This window comes from Trichechus manatus, unplaced genomic scaffold (assembly GCF_000243295.1).
Source record: "Trichechus manatus latirostris isolate Lorelei unplaced genomic scaffold, TriManLat1.0 scaffold00151, whole genome shotgun sequence".
Classification (NCBI taxonomy): Eukaryota; Metazoa; Chordata; class Mammalia; order Sirenia; family Trichechidae; genus Trichechus; species Trichechus manatus.
Window position 1 is genome coordinate 5547654 of NW_004444087.1, and position 12453 is coordinate 5560106.

General features: G+C 58.0%; 1 protein-coding gene across 1 annotated transcript in view; it reads left to right on the forward strand.

The window, feature by feature from the left end:
* SRRM3 (serine/arginine repetitive matrix 3) overlaps positions 1–3439 on the forward strand; it is a 56881-nt gene extending 53442 nt beyond the window's left edge. Inside the window, exons 12-15 of the mRNA XM_023740271.1 lie at positions 1–103; positions 864–1088; positions 1185–1322; positions 3235–3439. The exon at positions 1–103 is cut by the window's left edge and continues 277 nt beyond it. Coding sequence (XP_023596039.1) covers positions 1–103; positions 864–1088; positions 1185–1322; positions 3235–3439 — 671 coding nt within the window. The remainder of the gene's footprint in view (positions 104–863; positions 1089–1184; positions 1323–3234) is intronic.
* The last annotated feature ends 9014 nt before the right edge of the window (positions 3440–12453 follow it).

Sequence of the window (12453 nt, forward strand, 5' to 3'; positions counted from 1 at the left end):
GCAGGGCCCGCTCCAGCAGCGACTCGGGCGGTGGTGGCGGCGGCGCCTCGGGCCCCGGGCCCGAACCTAGCTCGGAGCGAGGCCACGGCGGACGCGGGAAACGGTGAGCGCGCTCAGACCGGCGAGCCGGCCTGCAGCCCCCACAGAGCCCCCCTGACCCTTCTGCCCCTACAGAGCCCCTCTCCTCCCTGACCCCTCTGCCCCCACTGAGCCCCTCACGTCCTTGACTTCTCAGACCCCAGAGCCCCTCCCCTCCCTGATCTTTCTGCCCCACCGATCCCTCCCTCCCTGACCCCTCTGCCCCCATCGAACCCCTCCCCTCCCTGACTCCTCTGCCCCCACAGCCCTCCCTGACCCCTCTGCCCCCCCAGAGCTCCTCCCCCTGACCTCTTTGCCCCCACGAAACCCCCACCCGTCTGCCCCCACAGAGCAACTCTCCTCTGACCCTTGTGCCCCCACCAAGCCTCCTCCCCTCACCGATCTCTCTCCCACAACCCCCTCCCCTCACTGAATTCCTATCCTGCCACTGATCCCAAGTCTCCCCACCCAGCCCCCTCGCCTCTTCACTGATCCTTCCTCCCTCCACTTAGTACCCTCCTTCCCCCACAGAACCCTTCCCTTCCCCTCACTGATCCCTCTCCTCCCACCCCACGAAGTCTCCTCCTCACAAAGCCCCCCTCGCTGATCTCTCTCCCCCCTCAGGGTTCCTGCCCCATAGAAGCCCTCCCTTCATTGAATCCCCGACTCCCTGAGCCCTTTCTCACCCCTCTTCCCCCTCCTCAACGTACGCCCTTCTCAGCACCCCTCGGCGGGGCCTCCCTGCCGCTCTGCGCCCCGCGCCCTCACCGAGCGCCTCCCTCCAGGGCAAAGGAGCGGCCGGCGCGCGCCCTGCCCACGAGCCCCTCTCCGTCCCCGGGCGCGCACGGCCGGCACGGCGGCCCCGAGGGGAAGAGCTCGTCGCGCAGCCCCAACGCCCACCCCCGCTCGTGGAGCTCCAGCCGCTCGCCCTCCAAGTCCCGCTCGCGCTCCGCGGAGAAGCGGGCCCGCAGCCCCAGCCGCACGCCGTCGCCCAAGAAGGCCTTGGGCCGGTAAGTGTTCCCGCGGGACCCCGCCCCCGCCGAGGCCCGGGAGAGCGGGCGGGGGGCTCTCGGGCCCGGCGCGCGCTCACCTCTGCCGGCCCGCAGGGACAAGGACGCCGAGGGCCGCGCGAGGCACGCGGAGGCCGAGGCCGCTCGCGCGCGGCGCCGCTCCCGCAGCTACTCGCCCATCCGCAAGCGGCGCCGGGACTCGCCCAGCTTCATGGAGCCGCGGCGCATCACCAGGTACGGGGCGCCCAGGTGGGGTCCGCGGGGCCAAGGAGGTGACCTGGGTCAGTGACCAAGGGACCTGGGGGTGGGGGGAAGTGTTTCGGCGGGCCTCCAGGACATCCTCAGAGGACCAACTGAACCTGGCGTAGGAAGGGAGGGAGCTTCGGTGAATGGAGGCGGGGTGGGGTGGGGGATAAAGGAGATGAAGTGGGGTTCAGGGAAGGGAGGAGAGCCAAGTATGGCTTGAGGGCTGATTGCGGAGGCGCTCAGAACTCGAGGTGTCCACGGAGAGGTAAGAGGACTCTGAAGTGGGAGTGGGCTAAGTGAAGGGGAGGGGGCTCAGAGAGACGGAAGGGAGGAGCCCTCACGAAGGGAAGAGTCCCCAGTGAGGGCCTGAAGGCTCCGGGCGGGGGAAAGGGCTCCGTTCTTGGGTTTGGCTCTGGATGGGCATCCGCAGACATAAGTTCAGCTTTGGAAGAGTCCAGCCATCCCTTCCCGAGCCCCTCCTTCCCTCATCACTTTCAGCTCCCAGCAATGATGTCTCCTTTTCTCCTTCATCTCAAGGTCCAGCCTGCTGAGTGGCCTGTGGCCAGCCTGGGGGCCAGGTGGACCCCCTCTCCACAGGCCTCCGGGAGATGCCCATGTGAGCTGACCTGGCTCTGTTCAGCTGTCTGTCTGCCTGCCTCTCCTTTTCTCACTAACCTCACAGTTCTCCTCCCAGCCCCCTGGGGAACTCTGGAGGAGGGGGTACAGCCGTCTGGTCTCTGGGGCAGATATCAGAGAAACCGTCCCTCTCACTTTCCCCACACAGTTGATTGGGGCTGTGCTCAGGGTGTGGCTGGTGTGGCAGAAGCTGTGATCAGAGCTTCTCTGCCAGGACTGGAGGGGTCTGGGCCTGGGTCTCCAGGTGAGTTTATGATCTGAAGCCCTAGACCCCTGGCTAGGGATAGAGGGCCACAGGCAGCAATTTGGAGCCCAGCTCTGCCACAGCCTTGCTGGGCAGCGTTGAGAGGTGTGCCTCTCTGGACCTCAGTTGTCACACCTGTACAATAAGCAAGGGTCCCTGAGCATCTTTTCAGCTCTAACATGCTATCAAAGTCATCCTTAGTCCTTGGTAACAGAGATCACCAAAGGAGGAGAGGATATTGCCTTCCCTCCCCTGCCCCCAGGCAGGTCACACCCCTTACCCCTAGCTTGGAGGTCCTAAGATGGCCAGACCCCCACACCATCCACCTGGCAGCCACCTCAGCCTCTCCCAGGCTGCCTCCTCCTCCCACTAACCTTTGTATCTTTTCTTCCTCAGAATTAACTCCGTGCGATGGGGCATGGCTGCCCCCTAACCACTGTCTTTTCTTTTCTCTGGTCGCAGCCTCCTGGCTTCAAACTAACTCTGGGCCGGGGGAGGTAGCAAGTGCGGAGTGAGGGTCAGCGGGGCTGGGCTGGGCCTTGGACTTGGGTGGCAGAGGCCAGGTGTCTCCTCCTTGTTCCCTTCAAGTGACCCGGAAATCCAAAAGTCTTAATTCCATGGGAAACAGAGAAACTTTCCCAATAGCCACAAGCAAGGCTGGGCCGTAGTCACACTTCCGTGCAAAGAAACCACTGCTTAGCTTGGTTGATTTGAGTTGTCCGTGTTTGATGGTTTCATTCATTCAACAAGTATTTACTGAGCACTCTGTGCCAGGCACAGACTTGGTCCCCTTTCCCTGCAGACAGGTGAGGAAAAACTTATAATGATCAGCACAGATTTGGCAAGTGGCCACCGACTGTTGCATCCTGTTGAGGAGCTCTCTAAGTCCAGGCTTCAGGGGAAACTGAGGCAGGGGAGCCCTGGCCACTGTCGGAATGGGGCTCCGGGCCTGTGTGGCCTCAGGATGGGCAGAGCTTGGGGCCCTGAATGCCCTGTAAATCTGCTTTTTCTTCTTGGCAGTGCCCGCAAGCGTCCTATCCCCTACTACCGGCCAAGCCCCTCCTCCTCCTCCAGCTGCTTGAGCAGCGACTACTCAAGCCGGAGCCACAGCCATGGAAGCTACAGCAGCCGGAGCCGCGGGACCCGCAGCCACACACGCAGCCCCTCCCGGACCCCCAGTCCCAGCTATCACAGCCGAAGCAGCTCAGAGAGTGGGGGCTTCTGAGCCCAGACAGACCCAGCTTGGTGCCCCCTGGCCCAGGGAGAGGTGAGGGGCCAGGCCCCAAGACCTTGAAGGGGCTACACCCCCCACTACTACAAAGAGGGCCCGGGCCCAGCACGCCTACAGATGGGACCAAGGAAGGCCTTGAGGGTGGACGCCCCGCAGACATGAATGAGCTGGGTTCTGCTGCTTCTAGAGGGTGCCGACTCCCACCTCCTGCCCACCCACCGGGCCAGGGAACAAAGAGCCGTTTCGAACACAGGGATCACCCTGCCCCTCTTCCTGCTTGATGCCAGCTCACCAGGCTGGGTGTAGCAGCAGTGAATGGCAAAGCATCCAAGGTCTGCTGTGTCATTTCCCCTCAGCTTAGTGTACTGAGGACCACCTCTGGAGGCACAGCTTTGGAGCTTCCTCTCACACCCCATGGGGCCCTCTGCTCTTCTCCGTCACTGGGCAGACCAGGAGGTAGTGCAGAAGGAGGAATGGCCTGCCCCTTGGTGCACCACCATCCAGGCTGAGGAGCTGCTTCATCTAGAGCCAGCTGCAGGGGGCCCCTGCCAGGCTGGGGGCTGGAGGCTGGCCCTGCAGCCTCCCCAGCTGCTGCCCCCACCCCCAGCTAGGGAGTGCCCAGACTGGGTAGGACCCCAAGATCCAGCATGAGGGACCAAGTGCTCAGTCTGGTCCCACCTCCCTAGGCCAGACTCTCCCTCCAGCTCTTACCCTATGCCCTGGACCAAGGCTACACTAGCCAGGCCCTCTGCATGACAAGGGGTGGGAGATATAGACCACAGCTGCACCTGACCTTGAGGTCCAAAGGAGTTCAGGTCAGGAGGTGGAAGAGGGAAGAGGCAGATGGAGGAGGAACCCACAAGGAATGGCCTAGCAGGCCAAGGGGAGGTGGGAGGGAAGGGAGGCAGGCCAGCATGCCTCCACTCTGCCCGAGAGGAGGGCAGGATGTCTAGGACACAGGCCAGATGGCCACACAAAGTCACAGGCAAGGATAACGGGCACCTCAGGGTCTGTGCAAGGGAGCACCTCCTCCTGAGTCTGGTGGGGAGGTGGTCAGCCAAGGCTCCCCAGAGAAGGGGTGGTACAGCCCCCTCCAAGAAAGGGTCAGATCTGGACCGAGGGCCTCCACCTGGGGCATCGACTGGGAAGCAGTGGCCCCCAGTCCTCTTCTTCTGCCCGCTGCCCCCTCCTCCTGGGGCCCTCAGGGATCTCACAAAGTCTTCCTTGGCCCAGTGGGGCAGATGCCCTGGGCTCCAGTGGGGGGAGGGGCTGGGGTCTCTTCCGGGTTCTGTTCTATTTCCCTCTTCCTCTTTCTCTGCGGTGCGGATAAAAATGGGACTCTAATAAAACACTCGGTGCCCGGATGGCAGGTGGTGGGAGCAGGCCTCTGTGGATTTGGAGGGGACGGGCCTGGGGAGTGTGGGGAGGGCAGCCTGGGGTCCTTTCTTCTGAGAAATAAGAAGGGCTCAGACTCCCTAGGACCTCAGAGAGAAGGGCTGGCTCCAAGGAACCATCCCCCTGCTTCCAAGCATGAATCTGTAAAGGCTTCCTGCAGCGCGGGTGGGGAAGAATATAGGGACCCAAGAAGACCTCTCTCAGCCTGGAGGCCCTGTGGGCTCTGAACACCCCACACCTGCCTGACTGCCATACACCCAGCCTAGCTTCAGCAAGGTATGAGGGATGGTGCAGAGGATCTCATGAGATGTGGAGTCTTCAAAGTGGTTAGAACCCAGCACTTGGGTGAATCTTGGCCCTATGCTTCCCATCGTGTGTCCCCCACATGACATATAAATGCAATAGTATCTTGACAACACTTAGCACAGTGATTACATAGAATGAGTATTCAGTAAATAGCCATTTAAGATAAACACTACGTGCCCAGCCCTGGCTAGGCACCAGCCAGTCTGGGGACTGGGAAGATGGTTTGGAGTGGTGGATTGCTTTGAGTCAAGTACCCTTTAAAGATCTGGTGAAGGCTGAGAGCCCTTTTCTCAGGAGGATGCCCATGCACCCACAATTTGGCACATGATTTCAGATCTCACAAACATTCTAAAGACCTTGAGGGACCTACAAGTTAGGAGCCCGGGCCCACCTCTGCTGAAGGTGGGGCTGATGTGGCCACGGCTCCGGTCTCTGCATAAGCCATGACACAGGAGATGTCCTTGGTCCCGTCCAGCGAGAGCAGGGAGCTGTGTTCCTGAAGCCTGGGGCTGTGTTAGCACAGCACCCCCTCTCCAGTTTCTCTTCCCTCAAACTGGAAGGGGTACATGAGGTGGCCTTTGGCGACTGGCTCTGTTTCTGATCTGAGGAAGCTGTTCAAAGAAGCCCTGGTGATCTCTGTAGCGCTTTATTCAAGTTCAGCAAAACTGGGCCTCAGGAAGGGGTTGGGGTGATAGGAAAAGTAGGCTTGCTCTGCTCTGGAGATGCCACCTCCTGGGGGTGGGACATTAAACACACCCAAAAGTTGTCATAAAAATTCAGCTTGCCCCACATGGAGCCAGTCCTGGACCTAGAAGCGCTGGTGCCATGCCTTCTCCTTCCCCCATCCCCCCACTGCCCAGACTGACTCCTTCCCTTTCTGCACCCCACAGCCAGGCAGCCCAGGCAGTGCAACTTCCCCTCCTCCCCCAGCTTGGCTTTTGTCCCAACAAGCCTCACACCCCTCACCAGGATCCCTGCAACACCTGCCTCCTCACTGGCCTGTCTGCCTCGGTCTTGCTCTCGCCAGTCCATCCCGCTGTTTCTAAAATGCAAATCTGACCATTTATTCACTCATTCCACAAATATTTATTGAGCACCCACTATGTGCCAGGCACAGGCTCTGAGGACCCAGTACCGAATTGACGAAACAGAACTCCCTGCCCTCTGGATCCTGCATCCTGTGACCATGTCCACCAGCTCGGAGGCCTTCCAAATGGCTCCACTTGAAATTTAACATCCTCTACTCCTGCAGGTCCTCCAACCTCATCTCCCATCACTGCCCTTGACTCCCAAAGCATTCAGTCCAGCTGACCCTTTGCTCTGGGCCCCACCGCCCGACTCGTGCCCTGTCCACCTACACAGGTTCAGGCAGCTCATCGTTCAAGGCCCAGCTCAGCTGCCTCCTCCTCCAGGGAGACCTCCTGACCCCCACTGGAGTGGCCACTCCCTCCTCAGAATTTCTGCGGCTCTGGGTCTGCTCCTGTTTTTAGGGTTCCAAGTTCTTGTTCCAGTTATGTATTTATTGGAATGCCTACCTCCCCTCAAAACTGTGAGCTCTAGAGACCTGGCATGTCTTCTCGGTCTCTACATCCCCAAAATAGGGGCCCTCGAAATGTCTGTTGAATAAGTAAGTGAGAGAAGGAGGGAGCCAGAGACTGAGCAGTTCCAGAATCCTGGGAGCAGGGCTGGGACGTAATGGCAGCAGGACGACACTAGAGGGAGACAGAGAGGGAAAAGATGCCATTGGTAGCTTGCCAGGAGGGGCACAAACAGGCCTGGACTGAGGAAAGAAGGGGGTCGGGTGTCCACCCCAGCATGGAAAGCTGAACTCCTTGTCCTTAGCACCCTCCCCAGCTATCTGGGGGAGAGGCACCCTTCCCCAAGCCAGGAACCAGAAGGGTGCAAGACTCCTGTCCCTCCCACAGACCAGGGGCTCAGCCTGAACTCTGCTCCTTCCCTTGGGAAAAGGAAAAATACTGCCAGGAAGGCAGGCAGGAAAACAGGAAACTCCCTTCTTGCCTCCAGTGGAAGGGGGAGGGGGACAGGGAAGGGAGAGACAGGGTGGAGGTGGGGAGGGCTGGGGCACCTTCCCTGGGCTACGTCCTGAGCCTGGAACACGCTGTCTGGTTTTGGGGTGTAGTAGGCCCTCTCCTGCTCTGTCTCCCCAGATGGGGGTCTGTGGGGACCCCCCCCCCACCATCCCCCTTCCTACTCACACAGCAGCTGGAAGGCTGGACAGGCTTTCCTATTTCCTGTTTCCCTGTAAGTATTTTTCCATTTCTTCTAATCATGTCTAATCGTTTTCCTGCCACCCCAGACCCAGGACAACAAGGCGCAAGTGCATATGCCCAATTTGGATGGCCCAGCTCTGAGCCAGTACCCCATCCCTTCCCTCTCAGAGATGCTCCTGGAAGTCCCCTGGCCTCCTGTCCACCTCTCTCTCAGCTGAGGGAGTATTTAGCAAACCGACCCTCTCACCAGACCCCCTCCACCTGTGAAGGGCTCTCAGGGAACCCAAGGCATGGGGGCACCCTGTCTCAGGGCCCTCATCTCCACAGCCACCTGCTCACTTTCTAGGGCCTCTCTCCCTTATGCTGGAAGCCCAAATCCACCTCAGCACAGGAATCCCTTTCTCCTTCTGGTTTAGGGGGAACTCCTGCGCCCCCTCCCCTTTTTCTTACCTTACTTTGGTTTAAAGGGACAGCAGCCCCAAGTTACGCCTAGCCGAGGCTCAGCTGGTCCACTGGGAGGGGACGTCCACTTCTCAGGCCTGGTGAGTGTCTCACCTCCTCCCCTCACCCCTCAATCTCTGCCTCCAGTTACCATGTACACCACCCTCCTGCAGCATTAGACTGCAGGGCAGGTAGGCAGGGGCCTAGGGTAGGGAGGATCCTGGAGGAGAAACCTGTGATTCCTGGCCCTAAAAGGAGTCTTGCAGAACATCTAGTCCAATGGTCTCATTGTGCAGATGAAGAAAATGAGTCACAGCAGCTGGCCCCTGGCCAAGGTCACAGAGTCAAAGCCATCCAAGGTTCCCAGACTCCCCTTTTTCCTGCTCCATGGAGGAGGGGGAAAGGGGGGTGGAAGGTGCTGGAAGATGGATCCCCAGCCCTCGCACCTGGCCCCTCCTAGTCCCCTTCAGCGGTGCTGGGGGAAGGATGACCCCTGGACAATCTAGAAGCCAGAGGCCTAGGAGGTGGGGCAGGCCAGAGATGGGGTTTTGCCCCAGACGGGCAGTGTATAGAAGCTTCCAGAAAGACCCCGTGTCTGCCACCCCCATGCACTCTAATTACGGCTGCCTACATTTTCAGCTCCTGGCAGGCCCCGTGGCTAGTGCAATCGTCAGCTGTCAGGCTTCTCCAGGGAGCTCAGGCAGCTGCCTGAAGACTCTGGAGCTTTCTCTGATGCTGAGCCAGAGAGGGAGGGGCTAGCTCAGCCGCAGTCAACAAAGGCCTGCCAAGGGCAGGGCTAGTGTGGCCAAGGCCTCAGACAAAGTGCAAAGAGGGCTGCTCAGGAGCATCCCAGACTTTGAGGCTAGGGAGGAGAGGAGAGGAGGGGCTGTCTCCGATGCAGGAATCCCCAGACCATACAGTAGGCAATGGAGGGGGGTGGGGGCAGGGGCGGTAGGGCTATCACCTGCCCCTGTGGCTTCTGGAAAACCTCTGGGGGTGGAGTTGTCCTCCTGATCACTGAAAAACTATCCCTGGCAGCTCAGTGCCCCAGGATGCTGGAGTCTCCAATTGTCAAAGAACAATTGGGCAGGTGGGGAGTTAGGGGCCGACTTCCAGCCCTTGCTCTGCTAACCAAGCCCTGTGGCAGGTGCAGGGTATAACCTCCCGAAGGAAGCATGCCTGGTCAGGGCTGGAAGGGACCCAGAGAGCCTGACCCAACAGGGAACGCTTGGCTGCACACCTCCCTCTGTGCCCCACCCCGGGAGCCTACAACCCACAGCCCTTCCTGGGCTGCCTGGGAAGTCTCTTGCCTGATGGGTGGGGAATCAAGAGGGCTGATCTCCAATCCCTCCCCACCTTTACCAGCTTTGTCATCTTGGGGCACTTGTAACCCTTCATCTTCTCATCTGAAAAATGGAACTCTGATTAGATACTTTGAAGTGGTACGGCACATACATACAACTTCCAAAATTAAAGGCCCTCTCTTCTTAATAACAGGAGCACTTACTGAGCACCAGGCCCCTAACACACACTATTGCATTTGAGACTCACCGCAACCCTGCAGGGTAGGCGCATTCATTATTCACCCCATTTGGCAGATGGGGACATGTGGGCCCAGAAAGACCAGCAGAGCTTAGATTCACTCCCAATCCTGTCTAACCCCCAAACCCAGTTTCTTACCGCCACCCCCATCTCACCCAGCCCCGTGCTGCCCAGAGCCATCCACGCCCCTCCCTTTTGATTGACTGGATGATACGAAAGTTGTCCCTCAACATGGCCCCCAGATTCTCTATCAGCCCAGAACTAAAACAATTTCTGAGGCCAACTCTTCAGACAAAGATTGGACTGGACTGTGGGACATAAAGTGATACTCCTGAAGAGTGTGCTTCTTAGCTTAAGTAGATACATGAGACTAAATGGGCAGCTTCTGTCCGGAGGTAAGATGGGAAGGCAGAGAGGGTTAGGAGCTGGTTGAACAGACATGGGGAATCAGGGGTGGAAAGGAGGAGTGTGCTGTCATATTATGGGGAGAGCAATTAGAGTCACATAACAGTGCATGCATAAATTTTTGTATGGGAAAAAACAAAAAATATATAAAAAAGAAAAGGAGGGAAAAAAAAAAGTTGTCCCTCAAGAACTGACTCTCTGAAGATGGATGCGCATTCTCAGCCCCAGAGCAGGGGGTTGCTCAGCTTCCTCTAGCTGGGGCAGCAAGGGATGGACTCCCATGCCCTGGTTTCAGGCAAGATGAAGGGAGCGATGAAGGGAGTTGTGTGTTCAAAGGGCTGGCAGCCAGCAGGCAGACCCCACCCAGAGTGTGGCTGGGCCTGCAAGGCTGCACTTGAAAGCATCCTGACCACACCTGACAGCTCCTTCTAGGGTGGGGCCGTCCTAGGCTTCAGTCTGGGCCAAGGTGGACAGGCAGGGGCAGATGAGGGCCCTCCCTAGCTCCTGCTCTCATCTTGATTTTATAAAGCTAGGGATAGGTGGGGCTGGGCATGCTAGGGAGAGAAGGCCTGGGCTTCCTGAAGCTGAGACCCTTGGGGAGCAGCCAGTAGCTCCCAAATGAAACCCACTGGGCTCATGACATGATCTAGGAAGAGAAATAGGGCAGAGGTCAGGGGTCCTGCCTGCCTCCCACCTTGGGCCCTCCAGACCCCAGGAGCTCAGAGGCCTTTCCAGAGGTGACCTCAGCTTTGGGGCCTAGTCCTGGCTTTTCCCTAACAAGAAGCAGATGGGTAAGAAAGAGAGGTGTTTATGCATTCTCTTTTGAAGAGGAAACTGAGGCTCAGAGAAGGCATGAGACTTGTTGCCACCCCCAGCCCATCAAGCTAAGCAGCCTCGAGTCCTGGTTCCCATTCCCTCAGGTATCCCTGGAGTCTGGGCCTGGGCAGGGCAAGGCCTTAGCGGCCTTGGTGTAGATCCCCTACAGAACTGGCAGGAGGAGGGCCTAGCCCCAGCATAAGGGAGCAAGCAGAATGGGCTGGGAAACAGAGGGACTGGGGGACCCCAAGGCAGGAGCTCCACAAAGGTAAGAGCCCTGGATACTAGGGAAGCAAGAGGTCTGACTCTGCCAATGTTTCACTGGGGAGAGTAGGCAAGGCACGTACTCTCTGTGAACCTGTTTCTTCATCTAAAGAGTGAAGATAATAGACCTCAGTCAGGGGAGAAGGAAGACGGGAGAGACTGGGATATTAGGGTTACGGCGGGAACCTAGGGGCAGCATCTTCTCCCAGAGTTGAAAGTTGATGGGACATGGATCCCATAGGTGGTCAGATAGAGGGGTGGGGTCAAGGGGCAGATCTCAGGGGCTCCCAGGAAACTTGAGCAAACTGTGCTTACCACCTAACCAGTTGCCACTGAGTGGACTCCAACTCATGGAGACCCCATGTGTGTCAGAGTAGAACTATGCTTCATAGGGTTTTCAATGGCTGATTTTTCAGAAGTAGGTTACCAGGCATTTCTTCTGAGGCTCTTCTGGGTAGACTCAATCCTCCAACCTTCGGGTTGGCTGTCGATGTGTTAACCCTTTGCACCACCCAGGGACTCCATCTGCCACCTAGAGTCCCTCTTTCCCTTTGCACTGTGGGAATCATATACAAAAGGGGCTTTGAGATCATAATATGTAAAAGGAGAAACTGAGGCTACAGAAAGGAGGAGCTTTGCCCCAACTCACACAGTAAGTCAATGACAAAGCCCAGACTAAATTTAAGATTGCTGCACTTCAGGCTCCCTGTCCAGTGCTTCTTGAGAAACAGATATAACAGGTGATTTGGCAATAAGCTTCCTCTGCCACCACCCTCTCAGGACCAGACCCGGGTCAGGGGAGAATGTCAAACCCACACATGCAGCTCCTTTGCAACAGGGCTGGGGCGTGGAGGCAACAGAGATTCCTACACGCTCTCCTTCTTCTTCCCTCTTTTCCATTTCAAGTAGATAATAATATTATAATTAGCAATCATTATGTACCAGGCCATGGGCTAAAGTCCTTAAATGCACTAAGCCACTGAATCCACCCACCCAATGATGTAAGCATTATTATTACGTCACCTCCATTTCCCAGATGGGGAAACTGAGGCACAAACAGTCTCACTTCCACGAGCTGATACAATTAGGGGCAGAACCAGGATATGAGTTCAGGCAGAACCAGAGTCTGGTTCCCAACGACCACACTAGACTGCTTCCTAAGACATTGTATCACAGACACCGTGTGGTTCAAATCCTGGCTCTGCCACTTCCTAGTTGTGTGGCCTGGGACACGTAACCCCACCTCTCTCTGCTTGTCCTCCTTAACAAAATGATGGGACTGTCCACAGACCGCAGCCCAGCGCTTTAGCGCCCAGGCCTGCGAGTGTCCGGCGGCCGCCAGTATCGGCGCTCCAGCCATTTGTTTTCTTTAACGAGAGAAGGTTCCCGATGTGTGGGCAGGGCATTCCTCGCCTCATCCCCGCCCCCGCCCCCGCTGGAGGAATGCAGGAGGAGGGACAGCCCCCAGCCCGTCATTGCCTTTAATAGAGACCTGAAACACCGCCTGCTAAAAATATCCGGTTGGAGACCCATATAAGCGCTAGCGGGTCCAGCCGCCCCATACTTCTCCGAACTTCAGCCAGACGCACCCAGCCGAGCCGAGCCAGC